Source organism: Prunus persica, chromosome G7 (assembly GCF_000346465.2).
Source record: "Prunus persica cultivar Lovell chromosome G7, Prunus_persica_NCBIv2, whole genome shotgun sequence".
NCBI classification, from domain to species: Eukaryota; Viridiplantae; Streptophyta; class Magnoliopsida; order Rosales; family Rosaceae; genus Prunus; species Prunus persica.
In genome coordinates this window covers 14,726,155-14,752,444 of record NC_034015.1, presented here as the reverse complement: position 1 = coordinate 14,752,444, position 26,290 = coordinate 14,726,155, and the positions used below count along the sequence as shown (strand labels likewise).

Sequence of the window (26,290 nt, the reverse complement as noted above, 5' to 3'; positions counted from 1 at the left end):
TACTAAACCAAAATTATCATTACAATTTTGTATTCAGCCAAAATTCTCAAAGTTTGTGTTTACAACAAATCGTCCCCAAATTTTAACAAGCAACTCTAAAATTCTTGAGAGGCAAATCAATTGTCTCCTTTCACTTTACCAATATTCTTCGGCAACAAGGTGATGAATGTTTCGCAAAACACCGCCATTACCAATAGTAACAGTCCCCAAAAACTATGGTTTTTTGTTCAAGACTTGGATTTAGGGTTTAGAGGCTAAAATCCATTTTTAGAATACAAAAATAATTTTCTAGGATTTTTAAATAATTGAAACCATTTTAAAATTTCACAAAATTATTTAAGATAATTAAAAATAATTAATTAGTATTTATGAAGTAATTTATGAAATTAATTAAATATTTAAATACTAATTATTCATTAAATAAATAATCATTAAAACATGATATATTTAAAGCGTATAGCCGCACGGCTATACTCGGCTATAGTCGAATATTTAAGGCTTACAGCCGCGCGGCTATACTCTTTAAATAATATATTTAAATAGTATAGCCGAGCGGCTATAATATTTATTAAAATAAAATAAAAAAAGAACCCGCCGAGACCGCCTAGACCGCCTAGGCGGCCGATTTTTCGAAAACTTGTATGGCGTTTTTTCTAAGAATTTTTTTTTTCTTGGCGGGTCTGGCATCTCTGCAAATACTCAAAAATAGAGATCATCCCTCCTGTTGGTGATATGAGATATGAATCATTCTTGGACAAATCAAAGCAGAACATAGCCTCTTCTTCAGGGTTGGTGCTGGGAAGGCATTGTTCATCAGCCACTCCTTGGTTTCCATAAATTAGGGTGAACCTTGGGAGTTGCCTGCATTCAATCAATATCATCAGAATCAAATGACCAACTATCGCTTCGGTTTCAATTTCGAAAGGAAAGAGAGGAGAAATCTAATAGGAAAGAATTATAAAGCATGTCATTGTTTACCACTCCACCAGAATTAAGGTCCTTTGGCCATTTCCAGAGAAAATGAATGCCATTTGATGCTAACACCAAAATGGCATCACCTCCATTTGTGTAGACCAGCCTTGATATCTGAATTTCCAGAGACAAAACTAATGAGAAGCTAAGAAATTGCAATTGAAAATCAGTATTTTCCATTTTCTGTTTTGGTTTATGTTATGTTTGGTTGCTAGGAAGCTGATGATGAACAAATATTCTTTTACCTAAATATTCAGTTTCATGTTCCTTGAGTTGTTTTGATTGTTTACAAAGTGAGTTGGTCTGGTTAACTGACCCAAAAGGAGTATGCTGCTTTCTGGGGCTCCAATTGTTGAGTCATCTCATCTTTTGAATATTGGTTTTGATCATTGTGTCATCCCTTTCAATCATATTTCAATGCATTCAGATGCTGAAGAAATGTTCAACGAGCATAAAGATCAATTTTCTCCGATATGAGTAGCCGAGTCAGTGCAAAACTATGAGGGACATCAGCGTAAGTTATGCATCCGCAGCGGCAAAGGTAGATGCTTGAAGATGTATTCTCTTTTGAGACATTAATTAAGCAATCAAATTGACTCTAATGTTTAACTCAAGTAAATATGCATTTTATGAACCCTCATAGGGTTCCTCCTGCTTGTAGGTTGCCACTAATAACGGATACCCTCCTATTTCTTATATTTAGTTGCAGATCAGATCATGTATTGGTTATCTTTAATTTTTCTTAGAGATTCAATCCCACTCGAGCCCAAACTTATAACTAGTGATCCCAAACCTTTTCTTCTTTGTCAAAGAGAGATTGGTGAGTTTTGGCTCAAGTGACAAGGTTGAAATGTGATCAAGATCATGTGGACTCAATCTCGACCCAGCATAACTGTGTAATAATCGTGTCAATATATTCATACAAACAAGTGGCTCTTGGTGAGTGGTGGCAAAGAGAAATAAAAGTTGCACTCCATCCTTTATAGAGTTTAGGGTATGGACTATGGAGCTTAGATTTTAAATGCACTCCATTCTTGACAGAGTTGAAATATATGTTAGGGTAACGAGCTTAGATTTTAAGTTTTAATTCTCAAGTTTCCGGCCATGTTCCAAAACCCGAGAGTGAACCTAAAGCTTAGGTGAAAAATGGGCGTCGATCGAAATTTACACTAGTCGCGATTGGCCAACGACACTGATTGGTAGCCAGGCGCATCCGTTCCATAAGAAAGAATGAACCTTGCGCAGGAAAGAATAGTTAAAACTTAAAAGAAATAATGGCTGCAAATTTTCCAATAAAGTCCTGATTTTATTTTCCATAACATATTTATTTTAGATTCATATAATTTACTGCCCCAAATGCCTAAACACCATAGCGTACATTATCTAGAGATGAGATCTTATTATGTTTAGGCCTCTATTATCTAGAGATCACACACCAAGGGCTTTTTCAAGCTGGGACAATGCCCTCGGATTCCACAGGCTGGCAGCTCTCCAACTTGCTGTAAGGGGTTATATGTTACAATTTGCTCACTAAGAAGTGTATTATTTCATGGCATGTGATTCATGATGAGCTACATTATCCTTGTAAGCATGCTACTTCTGCATCTGTCCCTGTTACTGTTCCTACTGTTCCTACTGTACCTATTGTTGTTACATTGCCTTCTCCAATTGTACAACATGATTCATCTACTTCACAAGAGTCTGGTTCTACCTCAGGATCAGTTTCTGTTTCAAGATCAGTTTCTTCTTCTAATAATGTATCTGCAGACTTGCATCATTCTTTGCCTTTCTCAGATCCACCAGTTGCTTCTCAAGACTATATACCTGTACTTTCTGATGCACAACTCGAGGTTATTCTTCCTCTCTCATCCAGTGATTCTTCTTCTACATTAAATGGCCCACAAAATCATCATCCAATGCAGACAAAGAGCAAAAGATGGTATTGTTCAGAAAAGACAATTTCCAGAGTATCAAGGTTATTATACGTGTGTGAATTCAGTGACTGCTCTTGATGAACCATCTAGTTTTCGAGTGGCTTCTTATTCACCTGAGTGGCAACATGCTATGAAGGAGGAAATCAAGGCTCTTCACATGCAAGGTACTTGGTGTTTGGTAATAAAAATATTGTCGGCAGTAATTGGATTTATAAAATCAAGAGATAGTCTGATGGTTCTATAGCACGGTACAAGGCTCGACTTGTAGCTCAGGGCTTTAGTCAAGAGCCTGGTTTCGACTTTGGAGAAACCTTCAGTCCAGTGGTAAGGCAAACCACAGTACGATTGGTATTGAGTATTGCAGCTATGCACAAGTGGAAGTTAAGAAAACTTGATGTAAAAATGCTCTTTTGCATGGTGAGTTGGACGAGGAGGTGTTTATGTGTCAACCACAAGGATTTGAGGATCCTGTTCATCCCCATTTTGTCTGTGAACTGCTGAAGTCTCTATATGGTCTCAAGCAGGCGCCAAGGGCTTGGAATGCCAAGTTTACTGGCTATCTCCCTGCTTTAGGTTTTAAATCTTCACATTCAGACCCTAGTCTCTTTGTTAAGCATGTTGATTCTGAGATTGTGATATTGCTTCTTTATGTCGATGATATAATTCTCATAGGGTCTAATGAACAGTTGGTTCAGACTCTGGTTGATGACTTGAGTTCTGTTTTTGAAATGAAAGATATGGGGAAGTTGACTTATTTTCTGGGATTACAGATTACTTATAGTGACTCAGGGGATATCTTTGTTAGTCGGGAAAAATATGCTAAAGACTTATTGCAGAAATCTGGTATGACCTCTTGCAGAGCTTGTCCTACACCTTGTAAACCACATACACAGGTGTTGAAAGAAGAAGGTGAGGTCTTGTCAGATCCTACTATGTTTCGAAGTATTGTAGGGGCTTTGCAATATTTGACATTTACAAGACCGGATATAGCTTATGCTCTGAATACTGCCTGCCAATATATGACTGCACCAACAGATGTTCATTTTCATTTGATCAAACGAATATTGAGATATGTTCAAGGCACTCTGAAGCATGGTATCAGTTTTACTAGTGGCCCTTGGCACCTCACTGCATATAGTAATGCAGATTGGGCCGGGGACATCAGTACCAGGAGATCAACTACTGGGTTTGTAGTTTTCTTGGGTCACAATCCTGTATCTTGGCAATCAAAGAAGCATAGCTCAGTTTCTAGAAGTTCTACAGAAGCTGAGTATCAAGCCTTGGCAAACAATGTGGCAGATCTTTTTTGGATACGACAAGTTTTGCAGGATTTGCAAATATAGTGAATTGTGACAACTGTCTGCCATAGCTTTGAGTTCCAATCCAGTATACCACTCCAGGATCAAGCACCTAGATATTGATTTTCATTTCATAAGGGAAAAGGTGCAGAGAAAAGATCTTATAGTACAATATATTCCAACCGAAGAACAGCTAGCCTATGTGTTTACCAAAGGTCTGCATAGTCCCATTTTCTCACAACATTGTGCACATCTGAGATTAGGATACCCACCACAGCTGGGTTTGAGGGGGAATGATAACTGTAATAATAGTGAGGAGTTAGTTAGTGTCAAAGCATGTGACACTAGTTAGATTGTTATCAGTCTAGGATGAACTCTGTATATATATAACAGAGTCATTATTGTAGTCAGTCATGATGAAGGATCAATATACAAATCTCTCTAAAAATACTGTCTTTCTTCTTCAACTCTCTTTTCTCTCTCTCTCTCTCTCTGTTATCATTATCTTCATCTTCCAAAGGCTCAGGACAGGGAGCTCACCATTAGAGAGTCCCACTGCAAACTGGGTTGGTTTTCGTGGATTTTCAGCCATAACAAGTGGGATACATTGTATACAATGGTATCTTTACTTGAAATTGATGTGATTTCGAAAATCATTAGACTGATAAACCTTTACTGTGCCCCTCTTAGGTCCCACTATAAGTGTATTGCAAGCAACCGTTCTGCTAGGGAAAGACAGCTAACAGAGAGAGGTTACACTGGAAGCAAATCAAAAGCTTTCTAGTTTGAGAGTTTGCAAAGAAGGGTGCCCTATAGCAATTTTGAAATTTTGTGGCCTACTTCCTTTATACTTTATAGTTATTAATTTGCTAATTTCAACATATCCAAAGCAGATATTGAAGAAAGAGAAATTTCACAATAAATCAATTTGAGAGTTCAATTTTTTCTTCTTCTTTTTTCGTGGGAATGTTTGCCTTTGATCCACCTCGTTCTCTCTAGTACTACTAAATTATGTTACTACACACATTACTTGTCGTAGAGAATTGCATGATGAGTTGGAGTGGTCTTGGTAATTGCTTCACTTTTCAAACAACACTTTACATGAAGAATACTACCACCTCTTACTTCTATACCCATAAATTTTGTTTGAAATTGTTGTTCTGGTTGGCAAAGAGATGGCAAAATCACCATCTTGCATTTTTGTTACAACAAGTAAGAAATAATCTTAGCCTCTCACATTCTTTCATAGTTAGTAAAATACGGAAAGAAAAAAATACAAATAAAATATGTACGTGTTTATTCTGCAAAATTTTGGCAAGTTACAACTTAAAAGTTTGGCCAATATATAATATTTTAATATTTTAATATCGATTACTTTTATTCAAGAATATGTGAAAATTATTTGTACAATACTTGAATTTTGTGTGCATTATTGAATTTTTTGTAAAAAAACACTTGTATTAAATATGAAAAATATGTACATACCTTGGTTTTTTTAAACGTTATTTCACCGAGTCTTTAAGACGTGTACGAAAAACAGAAGTATTATTAAAAACTACATACTTACGTGTATAATACAAAATATTAAACCGGAAAATGCTAAATTCTTCATTTTTGTATTAAGTAAAAAATCAAAAAGGTATAATAAAGACTCTGGTAATGGCCTAATAGTAATGGATAATGCTCTAAACTACTTTTATCGATAAAGGAATATCGGGGGAAAAAAAAGAAAAAAAAAAAGCATACAGCCGCTCGGCTATAGTTTCTAAATATATTGGTATATTTAAACGGTATAGCCGAGCGGCTGTACACTTTTAATATATTCGAATATTTAAAAGGTCTAGCCGAGCGGCTATACTATTTCAATCTATACGAACATTTAAAAGGTATAGCGGCGCGGGTATACTCTTTAAATATATTCGAATATTTAAATGGTATAGCCGCTCGGCCATACGCTTTAAGTGTATTACGTTTTAATTATTTTTTATTTAGTGAAGAATTAGTATTTAAATATTTTAATTAATTTCCTTAAGCTGCATTTAAACATTACATAAACTCATCACTCAGCACAGTAGAACACGAAGCGTTTAAACATAAGCAAAATTACAAACTGTTTGCGCTGTTTGCTTTAGCAAACCTGCCATCAATGGCCTCGGTGATATTCTTATCATTCAAAAACCTGGGGCCATCTTGTATCCAAGTCATCTTTCCAGACAGTACCTGTAATATCAGAACAAATTTTCACACATTAGAAGTGAAAACCAAGCTGCACACCATTGTTAGCATGAACTAATACTCTCAGAGCCACTTTACAACCTTGGTGGCCAAAATGACGCTCCTCACTCCTCCCCTGACCCTGAGTCTGGGCTCGCTGAACCACTGGATACATTTCTGTAGAGTCCAAGAAAAGAAATTGATGCAGGACAGGAAAGCTTGGTCGAGGAGGCCAAACGACTCTGGAAACGTGTTTTGCTCCCCGAAAGTCATCGTCCCTACGAAGAATGAATTTGTATTTGAGGATGAGAGGGAGGGCCAAAGAATCATACTCAGAGTCGGTAAGATTGGGGGCGAGGTTGAAGAGAGGCACCGCCATTGCTTCGCCTGAGAAGCTCTTTTGAGTTTGTCAACTGTCAGTGGAACGGGAAGGAGAAAAATCAAATCAAAGTACCTACTATATCGGCGTAAAGTTTGGTGGATTTTCAGGGGTTTGAAAAATCGTCCAACCAAAAAAAAAAAAAATTTAATCCGCCCAGGCGGCCTGGGCAGGTTGAGTATAGCCGATCGGCTATACTCTTTAAATAAACAGTCTAGCCGGACGGCTATACTTGTTAAATATACTGGAATATTTAAATGGTATAGCCGGGCGGTTATACTCAATATATTTAAATGTATTATGTTAAATGTATTATGTTATAATTATTTTTTATTTAGTGAAGAATTAGTACTTAAATATTTTAATTAATTTCAAAAATTACTTCAAAAATTGTAATTAATTATATTTAATTATCTTAAAAAGTTTTGTGGAATTTAAATTATTTTAAAAGTAGTTTCAATTATTTAAAAATCCTAGAAAATTATTTTAGTATTCTAAGTTCCTACATATCAAAAGATGAGATGAACAATTTGAAAATTGACCTCTAGAATCTACCGAGCATCTGTACTGCAGGACCCCCATTAAGTCTCCAAACCACAGCCCTAACGTGGACAAGAACATGATGAAACTATAAAGAATTGGAGGGAGAGGTGTCGAACCTATTGCAAGAGATATACTGGATGAACACTGTACTTCCCTGCAATATCAATATATCCTGTGAAAGGAAATAAAAGCAGATTAGTAAATCAACATGCGACGGGCAATATTCGATAACTACAACATGCAGTAAAGAGACCAAATGCTGGAACTAGAGATAATTTTCAAAATAATTTTCCTTTTAGATATTCATGAACTGTTATGGCACAGATGCAGAAGCCCAGGCTTGTATATACCCCCACACCCAAGCATGCACGCATGCACTTAATCAAAAGTAATTATTGCCTTTAAAAAAAATATTAATAAGCACTGGGCATCGTACCAACAAGACGTAAACATGACATTGAAACAAAACCAGTGAAAAGGTATGGCTATCATTTTCTCACCCAGAGGGGCAGATTCATGTCAATCTGCCAATTTAGAGTAATGTGAAAGCAAAATCCGAAAACACTTTTCTTCATACAAACCGATCAGGCCAATGATCAATGTAATCTGTCTGCAATCGCGTTAAGCTGCATTTAAACATTACATAACTCATCACTCAAAGCAGCATAACACGAAATGTTTAAACAGAAGAAAAATTACAAACTGTTTGCTTTAGCAAACCTGCCGACAATGGCCTCGGTGATATTCTTAGCATTCAAACACTTGGGACCATTTCGTATCCAAGTCATCTGCCCAGACGGTACCTGTAATATCAGAACAAATTTTCACACATCAGAAGTGAAAAGCCAGCTGGCACACCATTGTTAGCATGAACTGATACTCTCACAGCTACTTTACAACTTTGGTGGCCAAAACGACGCTCCTCGCTCCTCCCCTCACCTGAGTCTGGGCTCGCTGAACCACTGGATACATTTATGTAGAGTCGAAGAAATTGATGCCGGACAGGAAAGCTTGGTCGAGGAGGCCACACGACTCCGGAAACGTGTTTTGCTCGCCGAAAGTCATCGTCCCTGGGACTCCCTGCGAAGAATGAATTTATATTTGAGGATGAGTGAGCGGGCCAAAGAATCAGACTCAGAGTCGGTAAGATTGGGAGCGAGGTTGAAGAGAGGCACCGCCATTACTTCGCCTGAGATGCTCCTTGAGTTTGTCAACTGAGTGGAACGGGAAGAAGAAAAATCAAAGTATCTGCAATATCGGCGCAAGGTTGGTGAATTTTCAGGGGTTCGATAAGATAAAAATAGAACCCAGTTACTATCTATGTGTTCAAAAAATCGTCCAACAAATAAAAAATTAAAAAAAATTAAAAAAAACCGCCTAGGCGGGTTGGGTCCCTTTTTTTTTTCGTGCTTGAGTTTAAATAAAACCTATTCTTGGAGAGATATGGAGAGGAGGAGGAAGAGTTAGATTTAGAGGCCTAGCGTTTCATTTCAAGTATTTTTCTTTGTAGTAACTTTTACCCATGTTTTATATCAATTATGATTTTTTAATAATTTATATATCCTTTTATTTTGCTTGATTTTGGTATAAATTTTAAAAAAAAAATTGAAAAAAACGCCTAGGCCCGATTACTCTTCTGGCCGCCAGGCCACTGCCTATCGCCTAGCGATTTTTCGAACATTGCTATCTACATCTATAAAATTCCTCATTGCACCTCATAATTGATACAAAATATTTATTTACTAAAAACCACCCTCAAATCAAATTATTTTTACATTGACAACTACTTCCTGCTGATAATTGGTACAAATATTTATTTGCTAGCATTACCATTTCCCCAATTTTTTTTTATATATCAAATAAACAACTTTATTACTTCTTAAGAAACAATCAAAATAACATTCAAGAAAAACTGGAGAAAGGAGGTGCACCCACTGGTGGATCTAGAAATTTTTTAGCGGAGGTGCAATTTTGTAAGACTAAAAATTCTTTGTGGATTGAACATCTAAGGCTTTTTACATAGATTGACCTTAGGTCCCTTCATGCATTTTCTTAAGATCATTTTTGGCGGCTTTTATTCCTTACACATCAAATAAAAAAACTGGATTTTATGAGATTTTATTATGAAGTATATATTGACTTAATGTGCTATCATTTTTAGCCTAAATCATATTTTGCACTAAACCGATTTTTCATATTTTGATTTGATGGGAATTTGATTTTCTAGTATTTTTATTTGAATCTAAATGAGGGATACTTCCTTATTTACATTGTAAATTTAGGTAAATGGAGTAATATAAAAATAAATGAAAGTAAAAGGACAAAGACATTTACTTAAGTGTTGAAAATGGAAATAAGGTAATCTGTGCACTATGCAACTGTGTACCACTACCAGCTGAGCAAATGAGCAATTTGAAGCACCTACAATGGTTTTTCCGACGAGGAGAGGTGCAATTGCACCTCCTTGCGCCTTAATAGGTCCCCCACTAGGTGCACTTATGGTGACCTCATAAAACCTTGCCTTGAAAACTCCAGTGGAGGAAATTTCGGTCAAGAAAAAAGAGTCCACACACCTCCCTCAAAAGCACTAAGCATCTTCTCTATTCACCACTAACGTACACCAGCCCAAAACAATCGCCACCGTTAACGTAAGCCGAAGTGAGCCAAAAGGCACACTTCACGCACTTGCAAATGCACCAATAGATTCCTCACATCTTCAACCAAATTGCCTAGATTGCTCCAACATTCACCAGATCCGATAACAAGTGACACTGCCTCTTGAGAATCAGAAGCCAAAAGAAAATTTTGGTAACCTCTCCACAAAGCCATTAACAAACCTTCCAGCATCGCAGCAAGTTCAGTTCCCAGAACATCAAGTCCAACATGTCCATCACATGCAAAACCGAAAAAAAACTCACCATCATGGTCCATTTCCCGTTATTCATATCTTATTAAACTATTTTCTATTAATTTTGGCCAAGAAAAACTATTCTCCATTAATACACTCTTTTAACTTGCTCTCTTTTCCATTTCCCAAAATTAAAAATGGATTTAGAACGTTTGTAATAACAAAATAAGTGATAAGAGGGCAACTAATTATTGTTTAGTTTACAATTTAATTTTAGAAAATCCATCAAATCATTTTGGTGACATTGAATTAGATCTTCAAACATCTATAATTTTGATTTAGAAACCTAAAACATTTTCATTTTAATTTTCATTTTCTGAGTATGTCATCCGTTTATTTGAAGGGCTAAAATAAGATAATCGATGTCATATATCTTTATATTTTCACTTTGATTTCTCAACGGATAAATGATCTTGCATAACAGGACATGTAGAAATCTTCAGAAAACTTATGGCACATTGTACTATGTGTCTATAAGTGGGGTCCTTTCAAATTGCAGCATCCCAACATGTCCATGTGTATGTATTAAATGTTGCAATACAAAAAGTTCTAGCTTTTAGGATATAGTTAATCTGGAAATAACAGTTGAGTAGCATTGTGCTGGGCATAGGAATCAGAAAGCGCTCATGTAATTTTTTTTTTTCTTATGTGAAAAATACAATCAATTCTGGTTTCATAACATGGCTGAAAAAAAGGGAAAGCACATTTACACAAGCTAATATGAAAGCTATTTGAGTGGCAATTTGTCTATTTTAATTGAAACAAACAATTATGCAACTCAATAACTTGACACCACCAGTGAGAGGAAAGAAAATGGAAATTACATATACATGATCTGTTCATGATGTGAGTCAAGCTTCATATAAGGTGCAATGCAAACCGCGGCATTTTATGAGCAACAACCGCCGCTAGGAGGTGCTTGATTTTCCTGTTTCTGCTTCAAAATATTTCTCTTTGCTGCAGTTGAACCTTCTTCCAGGAGACTAGGAACTTCCATTATCTGTTACAGAATTCCAGTTGGTTAGAATTGAGAACAGAACAAAATGTCACATATGTTCAGATAGTCTCAATCATCTCCCTAATCCCACGACGACTGCTTTCGATCTTAAGTTCTTAGCAATACGACAACAAAAATTATATCAACAAGTTTGTAGGGATGAAGTTGCATAAGAACTTCAGTTCTGAAATTATCAAAACTTTCTCAAAAAGTACCTTTAATGCTAGCTCTTCGAAGCATTGCTCCACATTTTCTCTAGTTTTAGCGCTACATTCAAGAAACAAACATCCAAGATCTTTTGCAAGAGCAAGCCCCTCTTCTCTACTTACAGCCCTTTCAGATTCCTGAAATCACATAGAATTTCTTTCTTAACTTATTCAAAAGATTGAGATAATTAAAAAAGGCCTCGTCTTTTCCACAAGTAAATTTAGGCTTTAATAAATTTATAAAGGATTAAAAAGAAAATTACAGAAATGAAACCTAAAAGAAGTCTGTGACTTGACAGAACATGCTTCAAGAGACCGCAAAAGTGTTTGGCTACATGGAACATGTAATAATGATCCTAGGCTTCATGAGGATTTACTACTAGAAAAATCACTCATGTTGACTAGTATTATGCAGACTAAGATACTGGTTCTGGGTGTGTACGAGCACTGAATACATGTCCAACTGGCAATGTTTTGATTTCTCAAATATGTTAAGAGAGCCTGCAGGTACCCCTTAATCATGCCATGTCATCATCATATGAGTCTGGCAGGGATGAAGGGCACAGGTAAGACGGAGGTCAACGAAAGTTGCGCTAAATTGCATCACTTCAAATCAAGAGTCTTGGTTTTCAATGTGTGAGCACTCAAAACACACAAACACAATGAAAAGCATGGAGCTAAGTAATAAGACCTTTGCTGGCTGTCAACTTACTGCTAGAGACAAATTCCCTATAACTTTTTATCTAAGTTGAGGACCATCGATCACTTCTTGTTCATTTTCTGGGATCAAGTTTTTAAGCAGTAGACATAGAGGATTTGAAACTTACTCTGTCGACTTTATTTCCAACAAGCATCTTGGCACAGTCCTTATTAGTTGAGTAGAGCTCCACTTCTTTAGCCCATACGTCTGATAAGTTGGTAAAGGTGTCTCTCCGAGTCACGTCATACACTAAAATAAAGCAGAGGAGTTGTTCATTAGCTGAAATCAGGCAACTATTGTATTGTATGCAAGGCATTATGAGAACTTTGAATTAGGTATAGTTCTATATGCCTATGAGGGGGAAACTTCTTCAATGCCATTTTCCCATTTCTTATAGCTCAATAAGAAATACACATGAAAAATAAAAATGTAGGAAGTTGAAGAAAAGGAGTTAATTTTTTTGAAATATTTGCGTAGGATGATGCCGGCTTAAACAATATGACATGATACATGCCCATATACAAAATTCAAGATTGTCACTGGAAAGATCATAGATACGAAATATTCTTCATTTCAGCAGTCAACCAGACATGGGAACCATATTCTCCCTTTTTTCTCTTTAACACGAAAAATCGGCGCTACTAAGAGAAGTGAGAGCACATGCCACATTTTCCTCAACAAAATTTGATGAGGCTTTTGATAACATACCAAGAATGATTCCTTGTGCATTTCTGTAGTAAGAGCTTGTTAATGTTCTGAACCTCTCTTGTCCAGCTGCAATAGACAATATGATTTGTCATGTTATGAACTTTATCAATTCATCGTTATACTTTCAACATATAGAATGATGAGAAAAATCAGTTTTTGCTCTGAAATCTGTAAGCATTTTAGACTACCTTCGATAAAAATTGCATCATAGAATGAAAGAATGGACAAGTTTAATTTACTACCTGTGTCCCAAATTGTCATCTTAATTCTCTTCTCAGCTACAGTGAGCAGCTTGATTTTAAAATCCACACCTACAAAACAAAGGAACAAAACCCATCAAATGCCTCACACAATGATTGTCTCAATCAATCCAAAGTATGCACAAGATTCGTATGAAGAAACCATTCAAGCAACTAACTTTTTATGATCCACCCTCTGGAAGTTCACAAAAAAATTTAATTTTTTTTTCTAATCACAAACATATTGACTTATGAACTCACTAATTGAGTTCAATTTACATCAATGAAACAGGAAATGTAAGGAGCCATAAGCCTATGATTGAGAATAATATACAAGAAATCCAGCTATTCAACTATCAAAATCCAATCATAGATCCAACAGTAATAAACTCCCTTTGGGTTCTTACCAACACTTCATCCGTTCATCTCATTGGCAGTAACAAAAGAATCAGCGAAATGTTTTATTGCCCAACATTTTTATCAGCTCCCAAATGAAATGCTAAGCTAAAAGCAACATAAAGAAAAATGGGGTAGAAAGATTATTACCAATGGTGGGGGCAAGATCGTCAACAGAGTTGGAGATGAAGCTAACAAGAAGACTGCTTTTGCCGACGGCAGAGTCTCCGATCAACAAGATCTTGAATGACAGATCGTAGTTACTGCTCTGCCCTGAAGAACCCATTTGATCACTCTTCTGTGTTTCTATCTCTCTCTCTCTGTGTCTATGTGGTGATGGTGATGGTGATGGTGATGGTGATGATTAGAGCTTTTTCTTAAGTATCAATGTCTGTTCTATCTGAAAAGTACAGTGAAAGAAATGCATATAAGGCTGGAAGAGAAGAGAAAAGAAGACAGAGAGAGAGGAGAGAGAAAAAAAGAGGAAAGGTGGTAATGGTGCCAATGGGCATCTATCTATCTTTTTGGAGGTGAAAGAGAGAAAAAGCTAAAGAAAACGGCTATACCTGAACAACATCCTCTGACAACTACCAACGTATCTATTCTTTTCTTCTTTTCTTTATGTTAATTCCTGATTTCCATGTTAACGGGGTTTTGTCCTAGACTCTTCCTTTCTGTTCAGTTCTGTTATGTTATGTTCTGTTCTGTTCTGTCCCACATTCGATTCTTTTGATGCACACCACTGAAAAGCATCATCAAATGGGACTTACAAATTAAAATATTAATAGAGATGAGAATTCAATCACGCATAGTATATAGTGACTTCTCGGAATCTCGGACTTTTAGCTTAAGTGGTAGAATACTTTACTTCACATGTTCAATATAAATTTGACTCGCCTCACCTCCCAATTCTTGGTGATCTACCATGGCAATGATTATATGTTTGATATTTGATTTTGAGTACATGAAATTTAACAATGGTGAAAAAATATTACATGAATTTTGCAGGAAGGGATTTGATGGCATTGGTCCACACAATGAGTTGAAAAGAAGAGAGGGAAAAATTGCATGCAAGCGCGGGAAATTGATCAAAGAGATGGTGAAGGGGCACTATCATTGTACGCCAAACAAGAAGTGATCCCACCATTAAATTAATGAGCTACGAAACAAAACAAAAGCTCCATTTCCATTATCTTCACTTTCACCTGCCAATATGTCACCGACATTCCTTCCAAAATCGCATTTTTACTTTTTTTGTTTTTAGGTTCTAATTAGACTCGGCATGTCTCCAAAATTACATTTCACGCTTTATTTCAGTTTTCAATTTTGTTTTTTTCTGTTTCTAGTTTGCATTTTTTTTTATAGAGGATTGTAGCTTAACTAATTAAAAATATGCATTTCTGTTGAGTCGTGTTATTGATTCTCCCTCATCTCGTATTACTTATATCAATAAAAATACAAAAACATAAAAACATTTTAGGCTTCCGTCAAGATTTAAGAGTTGAAAATATTTTCGAGTGTCGTACAAGTTGGTAGCATAAAACTTTGCATCATCATTTGGGCTTCATAATTTTAGTGTAGTATAACACCTGTTATTGTGACATTAATCATCATCATAAGAGCTAATGATGCTTAGCTTCCCACCACTACGAAATGCGGCTTCATCCCAAAAAACAAATAAGAAAAAATGACCTTCTTTCTTTATGCCTACTCAAAAGATTTGTACCCCACTTTGAAGTGTCTCATAACTGAGAATGAAACTAATTAAAGTTGCATGTTCCAGAATAAATTTAGACCTTACACAAAAGTGCTTTGGTTTATATATAAAGATAAACTTAAGAAGGATGAGCAATTACAGAAGAAGAAGAAGATGTTTAGAAGGAGGCAGAGGCTTTAGCCCTTTTAATGTTTGGTGTGTCTCTTTCTTTACAATACAAGAAACTGAGGGGAAGCACATGACCCTGGCAACCAACATCGCCATCACAAACCAAACATTTAGACAAACCACCTGAAAAGTAGTATTTACTATTATTATATTATCAATAAGTATTACACAGAGTCACAATATACAAATGCATATACATATAGGCAGTATGAAAGTACATGCAAGAGAAAGATGCCCATCTAACTAAGTTGTGCTCCGCACAAATTGAATATGGATTAGTAACATCATATGTCAAAATATCATGTAGTGTTACATGCATAAAAGTTTCTAATGAAGTATAGCACGGATTATAAACTTAGAAATTTGAACTCCAACTTGCATAAAAACATCCGAATAATCGAACTTATCTCATCCATATGTATCACAAGTATTACTTGTTTTAGGAATTAGTCCTAGAAACTTGTATCCCTTCTCTTATCAATGGGAGAAATGGGGGTTTAAATTTGAGATATTTTCCAACATAAGAAAAACCACTACAACAAGAACTACGGATTAGAGGGTTTTTTTTTCTTTCTGAATAACATACATATTATTTTGGGCACCAAATTGCCCGAGTGGATTGGACAAATTTCTTTTGTTGGGCCTCCCTTCAGCCCAATTGTTGACTACAAGAAGGCTTAAAGGCCAATAATATCTCAATACCCGGATTTTCCTTGCAAAAGAAATTAGGAAAAGGGTAAGCGAGTCAGGACCAACTGTGCTGAGTAGGGAGGGAGGTTCTTCCAAATCGTAAACCCGTCGATACCGAGAGGAACAGTCAGTGGCCAAGAACAGAGAAGATGGACAGAGAATGGGGTTCGAAGCCCGGCAGCGGAGGGGCCGCCTCCGCCCAAAACGAAGCCATCGACCGCCGAGAGCGTCTCCGGAGACTCGCCCTCGAGACCATCGATCTCGCCAAAGATCCCTACTTCATGCGCAACCACCTTGGAAGGTATGACCCTTTTTCTCTCTTTGCTCAAATTTCACAGCTTTTCATCTTATTGTTGATTATTCTTGGTGGGTTTTGTAGCTATGAGTGTAAGCTTTGCTTGACGCTGCACAACAACGAGGGCAACTACTTGGCCCATACACAGGGGAAGCGCCATCAGACTAACTTGGCAAAGCGAGCTGCTCGTGAGGCCAAGGAGGCTCCTGCTCAACCCCAGCCTCACAAACGCAAAGTCAACTTGCGAAAGACAGGTGTGTATTTCATATTTGTTTCACACGAATTTTGTCGAACAGTTAGTGGGCATATCACATTGTTTGGTGGGGTTTTTTTGATGTGTAAAATACTAGAGAAACTTAATTTAATTTGGGGTTTGAAAATTTTAACACGAATTAAAAAAATACAACCACATTGGGGGGGTGCATTTGAGTAGAATGTAATTTTGATATGTAAATTGGGTCTTGAGCTAACTCATACGGGTATTTCATGTATGCTTGCAGTTAAAATTGGTAGGCCGGGGTATCGAGTGACAAAGCAGTTCGATGGAGAATTAAAGCAGAGGTCTCTTCTCTTCCAGGTTTGTGGGTTTGTGTATTTTTGTGTGCAGTGATATGTGTTTTACTGAAAGAATAAGATCTCATTCAAATATGTGTAGGGTACACTAAGAAATGGCCTAGCTTATATTGTGTTATTGTTTGTATGCTCTGCAGATTGAATATCCTGAGATTGAAGATAGTACAAAGCCTAGGCACCGTTTTATGTCATCTTATGAGCAGGTAGGGTTCTATATATTAAATCTGAGTTTGATTCCTGAAAACTTTGCTTTTTGCCTGCAATTCATGTCCATCTGTTTTTTCCCTTTTTCTTAATTGAAGCGGTGAATTGTTCTTTTTTCTTTTTAAACGTTAATGTTTCATGAACACAGAGAGTTCAATCTGTCGACAAAAGATACCAGTATCTCCTCTTCGCAGCCGAACCATATGAGATAATTGCTTTCAAGGTATATCTTATTTCTATGCATCTGGTATTTATCTTTTTTACTGTTAGATTCAGAACATTTACTGGGCCTGCATGTTCGTATCTGTTTCAGGTTCCTAGTACAGAGATTGACAAAACCCCTGAAAAGTTTTTCTCACATTGGGATCCAGACTCAAAAATGTTCACAGTTAGTCTTCTAATTTAAATGGATTTCTTTTATGCTTTTTATTGGTTGATTTTTTTTTCTTTTCTAATTTTTCCATGTGGAATGTATCAATATGCAGTTGCAGCTATATTTCAAAACTAAGCCACCAGAGACAAACAAACCGCAACCTCCCCCTGCAGCCAATGGCCCGGGTGCTCCTGGTGTTCCATCAAGGCCTTTGCCCCCACCACCCCAAGCTCCACCCCCACCTCCTCCACAAGGACTGCCACCTGGTGCACCAATGGGAAATCCTCCTAGACCACCTCCGCCGATTCATGGATCTTTACTGCCTCCTCCTCCGATGGGAAATGGCCCTAGGCCTATGCCTCCTGGTGGAGCTCCTCCTGCCCCTCCTCCACCCCCAGTTGGTAATAACACAATGGCAAATTTCACTCCTGGCACTCAGATGGGAAGACCTCAATCAATGCCACCTCCACAAGGCTTTCCAGGACAACAAATGCAGGGTCAGGGTCTTCGTCCACCCCCACCACCTCCTAACATGGGCTAAGGGAATCCGGAGCCTCCAGCATCTCAGTAAACATACTTGCAGTATTAATGTGAAGAATGATGTGAGCTAAAATGACGCCGTACTTATTGAAGCTGTACCTGATTAATGAGCCTTAATAACATCGTTAGTTGTTAGATATATGTTCCTAGATTATTTCTTCATAAGTCATATTTACCATTGTTTTTCCCTTATAAACAGCGATATTAGGGTTGACATTGAGAAGATGTGTCGCTGCTTGAATTTTTGCAGCTTGTCTTACGGCAATTTCTTGTTTAATGTAATTTCTTTTTGTGCATTTTGAGCTGAGTGGTATTAAGTGTATCTGTGCTGGACCCCAAAAATGGTATTAAGTGCATCTATGGTGCCCACCCATAATGCCTTTGGATGTGTTGAAGTGCTTGTGCCAGCTTGTGATAGATTATCAATTCCATCCTTTTAATCGATGTATTTACTAGTAAGTCTGAAAATCCCTGGTTGTGATACCAATTTCAAAAAATGTGATTGGCTACAGATCAGTAGAAGCTCGCTTCTGAATACTACACCTGCTTAAATTTATATAGAATTGATATTGGAAAAAAGGGAATTGAATATGCAACCTGGACCTCAAGTAAAAGGGTAAAATGTTGGATCGTCTGCTCGAGATCGTTTGTTATGCGAATGAACCCATGCAAACAAAGATAGGTTCGATAACTCTGATCGATTAAACACAATAAATCAATTGCACAAAGGATGTAAGTACGTGTACTAAGCTGCAGCAGCTCCAAAAGTACCAAAGCCAGAGGCACAGAAACAAATTCAAATTTGTCAACCATCCCATCCGCTTCACCATGCTGGCATAACCGATGATGTTTCTTCTCCGGATGCACCTCCCGAAAATTCCATATGGCCACTTATGTGAAATGGTGCTCGAAAGCATGCAAACAGGAGGCCTTATCATTCACTCTCAGAAGAGGGGTTCTTTCTGCACTGGTCACCAAATTCTTATCTTGTTAAAGCATTTGGAGGGAACACCTTCCGAATGAATTCCAAGAAGCGATGGGAATAGAACGTAGGGTCCACGGCAGAGATGGACAAGGAATCAAACTGAAGAGATTTGTATGCGTGTTCAATCTTCTTGCCCATGCTGTAGTCTTGCAATATATCAATGATCCCAAGATATAGCACAACATCGTAAACTTCAGGAAATATCTGCTTCTCCCCAGGAACCTGCTCTGCCCTTGCTGGCATGTTCACACCCAGCTGGATTTGGAGTCTGCATTGTGAAGACAAAAAAAGATGAAGTAAATTTGTTCAAAGGCCACAAGGGTGCATACAGTATTATAAATTTCGTGAGCATTAAGAATGCCTTTCGTTGTCATTTTCACTTCAGATGCATAGCTTCTCAAAAGAAGACTAAACAGATTCTTTGCATGAGTTTTATAAAAAAGCTCCATAGCATCTGAGGCAGCTCTGAAGGGTATGAAAATGGCCCTTGAGGCCTTTCAAGGACAATACAAGCATTCTAGTGCAGTAGATCATACCTTGCTGTACCGGGTAAAAGGAGATCCACTTCCTCATAACCAGCAGATGATGCTCTCAGTCGGCTACCTCTGACATGAGGACCCACAACAACGCTATCATCATCTGTTCCACGAGGGATTAAAACAAGGCCTTGAGGGTAATTGGAGATTTCGTCCTCCAGAGTCTCTGTCATTGAAACACCAAAAGCAAATCTTTTGTATGTTAGTCTCTAATCATAAGGAAAAAGCAATCTCTTCAACCCAAAAAAAAGAAGTGAATTCTGCATAATAAAGGATGACAACTAAATTGTGCATTAAGTACAACATTGACCTTCCTCTGCGAGTATTTCTAATCCATCAGCTATTGTGCTTCTATTGTAGGTCATGAAAGACCGCAGATGTTGGGGGGCTCTATAATGCACTCCCATGAGAAGGCTGTAATCCATAATGTGCTGTGCCTCCAGAAATTTACTGTCAATCTCAATCTGACTGCATGATAAGAAAGAAAACACAATGAATAACATCGTAACAACAAAGGAAAAAATTAAAACCTAATGTTAGAGAATCATACATGTTAAGCAGGCCAAAAATGACCGTAATGAAACTAAGAGGGCACCGCGCGACCACATAATAGTGTTACAAGAGAAACTAATTACCGAATTTGGCACTTAGAATCATCTTGACTAAATCTTTCAAGCCAACACAAACAAGAATTCAAAAAAAACTACAGATATTTTTTAACGATAAATTCTTAGGTTATATGTTTTCTTAAACTTAAAAATAACCAATTGACCAAAAATAACCAGGGGTCTACTATATTATACAAACTCATTTCTACACCTACGGTAGGAACTACAAATCAGAGGGAAACAAAAAATGACAACGCACATCTGGAATTATCACTTACTTCAACAAAGCCTCTCGCCAAGAAGGTTCCAAATAAAAGGAGTAGTTTAAATCCAAGTCCTTTAGTGTTGTGTTTTCGTCAATTTCAATCTTATCTGCAGAACGACCAAGGGACGAACCTTTCAAATCAAATCGTCGATGTATTCTTAACTCTGTGCAGAACATGTTTCCCATCACTACAAAGCGGAACTGCAAAGCATATATTATCTAGGAATATCAGCCTTTGAAGTACAATAAGCAATTCAAATTCATAGAGAAGGTTTCATCACAAATACGAACAAGGCAAATCATTATAGAATTGGCTCTTAGACAAGGCAATTCAGGCTCATAGAACCTCAAATGATATTTTTATTGGAATGTAAATTAAAAGCAGCTATGGCATCAAAAACATGGAAACACGTTTCTAGCATGGCAGCTCATAACAATTTAAAGGCACTGTTCCCGTTACCTTTTGACCACTTGAAGGTTTAATCCTATGAAGACCAAAGAATTTTGTGATGAGTGTGTTCTCATATGACCTTACGTGATGATGATAACTTGGAAGCATCCGTAGAAGAACCTACAACATCAGAACACCGGTTACCATACCACACCTCCAGATGATTAAAGAAAAATTGCAGAACTTCAATTATAGCACCTGTATCATAATTCTGCTAATACATTACCTTATTGACAAAGCATATACAAATGTAATGCATGATGAGCATAATGTTGTTACAGAAAAGATAAGCATACTAAAGTACATAACAGACATTTATGAAATCACAGTTCTACTAATTGCTAAAGCTGGTCCTCCAAGCACAGACATAAGATTTATCAAGAACCTTGGGTGGAGGAAAGGAGCCAACTTATTTGAAAATAAAACCCAAAAACAGCAGCTTCATCATGCACCAAGCAATTCCTAAGACGGTTGTAATTAAGCAATGACATGTCCGCTCATTCTAAAACAAGTAAATTTCTATCAAACGTCCGGTTTTCACTTTATAGCTTTTGTTTACCAATTCTAACACAGAACAAAATCATGAAAATGTACAACAAAGAATCTAAGGCTCTTCGACTTTCAGGATTCATGGAAATAAAGTTCTTTGCTTATGCAGGTAAACCTCAAAGGAAGCAGTTAACTGGTTCTAGTATGAATTTATAATTTCATACAGAAATGTTACACAAGGAGACAAAAGAAAACTTCATGAGCATTTAGTAATTTATGTACATCAACAGCAAATGCAGATGCACGAGTCCCGACAGTGATACAAACCTTAACTTCAGATTTCCGGAGTGTCTTAATCATGAAACGATCATCTTGAGATAGGAAAAACACACTACCACTTTTTCCAGGAGAAGAAAGTTCTCTGAGAGCATCATTTCCACAAATAGACATCATGTAATCAGCAGCATCAATCTTGAACATCTCCCTTAAATTCCTGCAACAATTGCATTGTCCAGATAAAGTATTAGGAAATTATAGGCAGCAGAGTATCTTCAAAACAGCATGAAAACATTATAGCAGTATAAAATACTCCCATCCACACACACACAAATGAGTCTGCAGATGAGTACACAAACTAAATTTCCAGGGTAACGTCTTGGTCAAGTTGTGTATATATGTATGCTCTTAGTCAAGCTGTGTATGTGCATGTGTGTGTGTGTGTGCTGGATCTGAGGGGGACATTTGCACTTGAAGGATTCTGTATATACGTATATGTAAACAATCAGAAGGTATTTCTTTTCTTTTTCACCTTTCATAAGAAAAGTGGCTCATGGTTATAATCCCAAAAAACACTGACAGCATGTCAATTGTAAGAAGCAAATTACAAAATTATAGTTGGTCCTTCATTATACAAAAGAAAATATCCATATTACAGTAAATGCATCAAACAAACACATAGTCTACAAGACAAAGTTCAAGACATGAAAACTAACCTGAAGACCATTGGGCAATAGTCTTTCCACCTAAAATCTACCGATTGATGAGGTGGTGTCAATTGAGAGCCGTCTTTAGGAAAATTCATCCAAAAACTTGCCCGAGGGCCAAAATCTGATGCCCGGACTTCTCTCCTTTGTATAGGTGTAATCTTCCCAACAGTATACCTGGCCACATTTTAATCCAAATTCAGCATTCAGTTCCAGCAGACAAAATATGCAATGCACATGAGGTAGGAGTAATGAGCATCAGTGGTTATCATTGGACTATGTATTCTCCATTGTTTACAGAGAATATCAGTCTCAAAATTCCACGAACAATAACTTAAGTGTCTGGTGGTAAGAACTTCAGAGGTATATGTGAGAAGAAATTTTTTTGCAACCCTACAGGAGAAACCTGTTAAGATTCTCAAACCACTCTCACAGAGACACAAAACTTATTTGTATCTTTTTTTTTTTCTTTCCGTTTTCTTTTCTTTTCTTTTTTCCCCACAATGAGATCATGCTTGTCCTGAATCCAGCAGAGAAAAGGTTGCTGATGCCAGAAGGGACGAATTAATCAAGCAATATAATCTAATAAAAACCGTGCATTATATGCAAATTTAAATGAAGACAAAATAATATAAGTAATTTAAAGTATAAAAATCAAAGATAAAGAATCTAAGGGAGTTAAGGAATTTAAGAAAAGTGAATGCACCTTATACCAAGCTGCAAACTGAGCATTAGATCATAGCTCCTATGACCTTTAATGATTGCTTCACCAGGTCTCTTCACCACTTTTGCTAGTTTCTTTTGTCGCCGTTTTGCCCTTCTAGATGATGACGTAAAGCTATTATTCAGTACTAACTCGCTGATTAAGACACCTTGCATATATTCTCGTTCCAAGATTGGAATCCCTGTCCCAGCATCTTTTTCTCCACCCTCTAATGAATCATGTCCAATCACTTTTTCAAAAGATACCTCAAGGCTCCAACGCCTTTCCAAGGAAACATTTCTATGAGACGGCTCCAAATTTAACAGATTTCTGTTAGAGATTTTATCAGCAGAAACACGATGAGATCCCTGGCTCTCTCCAATCTTTGAATTTCCCATATCCACTGAAGTAGCATGATGGATATGTGCATTGTTCTGTTTTCTTAAATCCGGTAAGAGCCCTCTTTTCCTCAAAGCATTTAGGTAAAGTTCTTCTGCTGCTGGAAGTCTGCTGCCTTTTGGATAAAATGACCCTTTACCATCCTTTAAACCCCGGGTCCAAGTTCCAACATAAAAGCCTCCATCACTCCATGTGTAGACTCCAAATCCATGCATCATTCCATTCAACCAGCTTCCTTCAAATGAGTCCCCATTTGTCCAAGTGAGAGTTCCTTTCCCCGACATCTTCCCTCCTTTCATATTTCCTAGATAAACATTTCCATTTACCCATGTATACTTTCCAGGCCCTTCGGGCATTCCCTGGATCCAAGAGCCTTCAAAGGCATCTCCATTAGGATAAACTTGATACCCCAGACCATGTTTGAGATTCAACCGCCATCGCCCCTTATATGTCATCTTATCTGATCCAATGTAAGTCCCTGTACCATGCATATATCCACCTGAAAATTCTCCCTCATAAATGGCACCTGAAGGCCAAATAATTTTTCCGCTCCCATGTCTCATCCCCCGTCTCCACTCACCCTCGTATATGCAGCCATCTGACCAGGCATACCTTCCCCTACCCTCGGGGATGTTTCCAAGCACCGGCCCCGAATAGGATTCCTTATTTGGAAGTAATAGCTCCCTGACTCTAAAGGCAGCAATTTCAGAAGTATGAGCAACTTCGCCATTATTTAATATGGATTCTCTGTCTTCTTTGGAAATGGCATCAAGTGATTTTGTTCTCTCTGCATAAGAGCGTGCTTCTCCCGCGCTATCGTCAATGGCCGCAGGGCCAGACATGCATAATGCCCAAAAGATTTTCTTACACAATTACAGGCACTCCAAAATTGTAATAGGCCTATGACGATATAGGATTCTGTAAAAAGTCACATGAGTGAGTGAAAATATAACAGGAAACTCCTTGTCCTCTGATTTATTAAAAGCAAAGAGATTATAGACTCTCTACAAAATGCAGGTTTCAAGTGCACAAGATGGCTTTTTGGAGCAAAGATCGAACTCAAACTATAAAGGCGTGAAAAAAAATATATATATAAGAAAAAGTGGGAATCCTATTGATTCCGTTAAAAATCAAATAACTACAGTATGACCACCATAGACTTATAATGGGAAAAATAAGAGCATGAGCACAGACACAGATGCACTACAGTTACACCAGAACGCCCTCTACATTTCTTTTTTGTTGTGTGCCAAAACTGCTTCAGCAAGAACAAAAGATCGGCTCCAATACAACAACAGGTTCATCCCCAAGAAAAATATGACCAGAAGAGATGAAATTTCAACCAGCAAAGGCAAAGAAAAGCAGGGCACACATGGATTTTTAAAATATCCAACTCTTGCAGAACCAGCAATATTTTGCACAATATCTCATAAAACAACAGAAGAGAAAATGCTTAATGATCTTTCAGAGATGCAGTCACCCAAAACCTACAAGTCCTTCACATGATTAATTTTGGTATTGCAGCTACAATTTCTCATAGTGCCAAACTCATTTAGATTCTTTATTTTCTGTCTTTTTTTCTTTTTAAAAAGTGCCTCTGAAAACAAATTAAAATCAAAGAGATATCTGAAAGAGCATACATTTATATCCTCCATTCATTTTCCCAAAAACGAAAGCGCATCCAGAGAACCAATATGCTCTGCAGCCAGTTACAGGCTCTTCAGCTTTCTTATTCAGAAAAAGCTTACGCTAACTTTTCAGTTGACTTGACTTTCTTCCCCTCTGATTCCCAAAAGAAGGAAACTTGAGCTGATTTCAGCTCCAAAATCCAAAACCCAAAAGCCACTCAAGTCTCAAACCAAAAGCAATTCCACTAATAAGACAAACTTAACCAAAAGCAAATAAAGACTTAAACTTGTTTGAGGAGCAGAGAGAGAAATAGCAGCTATATAAAAGACTACCTGGGAAAACGAAAGAAGCTCCAGCTACACAAGAGTAAGTGTTAAGCAGCTGAACATGAGCGATGGTTTTTGGACTTTGAAGCTTTCTCTCTCTCTCTCCCTGCCTTCGCTTTTAGATGGTGACCAAATGTTTGCGAATCCCAAAGCCAAAACGCCCGAAGCAATAGCCAATAGCCAGAGACGCAGTGGACCAATATTTAAAATACGCAAAAACGGAAGTTTAACGCAAATATCGTCTCCCTTTTATATACGACCGTTTCTTGAAATGACGATAATGCCCATGTTATACGTTGGTTTTTCTATTCATAGTTGCATATCTGGTTGAGCTTGTACACCACCACATACCTAATTTGATATAACAGAGAAAACAAAAAACCTTTTAACTTCATCCACTTTTTTCAGGTGTTCTCCACTATCATTTTAATTTTTATGCTTATTTTCGGCTGATTTAGTAATGAGTTTCTCTCTTTTAATATTTTTAATGTATTTAAAAGCAAATAATATTACATTTTAATGTTTTTTCACATGTTGTTTACATCCTTATAGGTAGTTAACTAAAGATGTGATTAACAAATTAAGTAGAATCATATCTTAAAATATGTGGCCAACGGGATTTAGCCCAATGAAAAATGATTTTGACTTGCATATTAGGTTTTGGGTTCGAACACTTTGGTAATATGTGTGAGAAACCTCCATTTCATTGTAGTCTAGACTATCGCCTTGTATTCAAATGAATATATATATATGTGATCTTAATTGGTGTTAAACACAAACTTGACCTATGAGTTTTAACTCTAAACCCGTTTTATAAATAAGATTTATTGATAGCATATAAATGATAAAAATGAAAAGAAAA

At 37.1% G+C, this 26,290-nt stretch overlaps 3 protein-coding genes across 4 annotated transcripts; 1 reads left to right on the top strand and 2 right to left on the bottom strand.

Moving 5' to 3' along the window:
- LOC18769385 (ras-related protein RABC2a) lies at window positions 10,855-14,092 on the bottom strand. Its single transcript, XM_007202507.2, has 6 exons — window positions 13,645-14,092; window positions 13,102-13,170; window positions 12,860-12,925; window positions 12,279-12,400; window positions 11,461-11,589; window positions 10,855-11,248 (listed from the first exon to the last, which is right to left on the bottom strand). The coding sequence occupies exons 1-6, from the start codon at window positions 13,778-13,780 to the stop codon at window positions 11,138-11,140; spliced, it is 633 nt and encodes a 210-aa protein (XP_007202569.1). The 5' UTR covers window positions 13,781-14,092; the 3' UTR covers window positions 10,855-11,137.
- LOC18770149 (splicing factor 3A subunit 2) lies at window positions 16,087-18,449 on the top strand. The gene is made up of 7 exons (XM_007202248.2): window positions 16,087-16,370; window positions 16,449-16,618; window positions 16,865-16,941; window positions 17,075-17,140; window positions 17,290-17,364; window positions 17,455-17,529; window positions 17,627-18,449. The coding sequence occupies exons 1-7, from the start codon at window positions 16,219-16,221 to the stop codon at window positions 18,053-18,055; spliced, it is 1,044 nt and encodes a 347-aa protein (XP_007202310.1). The 5' UTR covers window positions 16,087-16,218; the 3' UTR covers window positions 18,056-18,449.
- Window positions 18,593-25,606, bottom strand: LOC18771021 (phosphatidylinositol 4-phosphate 5-kinase 9). 2 transcript variants are annotated; one of them, XM_007203181.2, is made up of 9 exons: window positions 25,435-25,606; window positions 23,078-24,391; window positions 22,381-22,548; window positions 21,716-21,881; window positions 20,909-21,019; window positions 20,462-20,649; window positions 19,886-20,043; window positions 19,576-19,741; window positions 18,593-19,307 (listed from the first exon to the last, which is right to left on the bottom strand). In XM_007203181.2, exons 2-9 carry the CDS (start codon window positions 24,313-24,315, stop codon window positions 19,037-19,039), a joined length of 2,466 nt encoding a protein of 821 aa, XP_007203243.1. In that variant the 5' UTR covers window positions 24,316-24,391; window positions 25,435-25,606; the 3' UTR covers window positions 18,593-19,036. The 2 variants fall into 2 exon arrangements, with proteins under 2 accessions (XP_007203243.1, XP_020423240.1); XM_020567651.1 differs by having other exon boundaries at window positions 18,722-19,307; window positions 25,114-25,476.

What these genes read in the sequence shown, in the direction of transcription:
- LOC18769385 (XM_007202507.2), bottom strand. Translation starts at nt 13,780, where the DNA reads ATGGGTTCTTCAGGGCAGAGCAGTAACTACGATCTGTCATTCAAGATC. An exon ending in CGATCTTGCCCCCACCATTG is followed by an intron (nt 13,171 to 13,644) that starts GTAATAATCTTT and finishes TTTGTTTTGTAG; the next exon opens with GTGTGGATTTTAAAATCAAG. An exon ending in TGCACAAGGAATCATTCTTG is followed by an intron (nt 12,401 to 12,859) that starts GTATGTTATCAA and finishes GCTTTATTTTAG; the next exon opens with TGTATGACGTGACTCGGAGA.
- LOC18770149 (XM_007202248.2), top strand. Translation starts at nt 16,219, where the DNA reads ATGGACAGAGAATGGGGTTCGAAGCCCGGCAGCGGAGGGGCCGCCTCC. An exon ending in AGAGGTCTCTTCTCTTCCAG is followed by an intron (nt 16,942 to 17,074) that starts GTTTGTGGGTTT and finishes TATGCTCTGCAG; the next exon opens with ATTGAATATCCTGAGATTGA. An exon ending in CAGACTCAAAAATGTTCACA is followed by an intron (nt 17,530 to 17,626) that starts GTTAGTCTTCTA and finishes ATCAATATGCAG; the next exon opens with TTGCAGCTATATTTCAAAAC.
- LOC18771021 (XM_007203181.2), bottom strand. Translation starts at nt 24,315, where the DNA reads ATGTCTGGCCCTGCGGCCATTGACGATAGCGCGGGAGAAGCACGCTCT. An exon ending in TATTGCCCAATGGTCTTCAG is followed by an intron (nt 21,882 to 22,380) that starts GTTAGTTTTCAT and finishes CAATTGTTGCAG; the next exon opens with GAATTTAAGGGAGATGTTCA. An exon ending in AACCTTCAAGTGGTCAAAAG is followed by an intron (nt 20,650 to 20,908) that starts GTAACGGGAACA and finishes TATGCTTTGCAG; the next exon opens with TTCCGCTTTGTAGTGATGGG.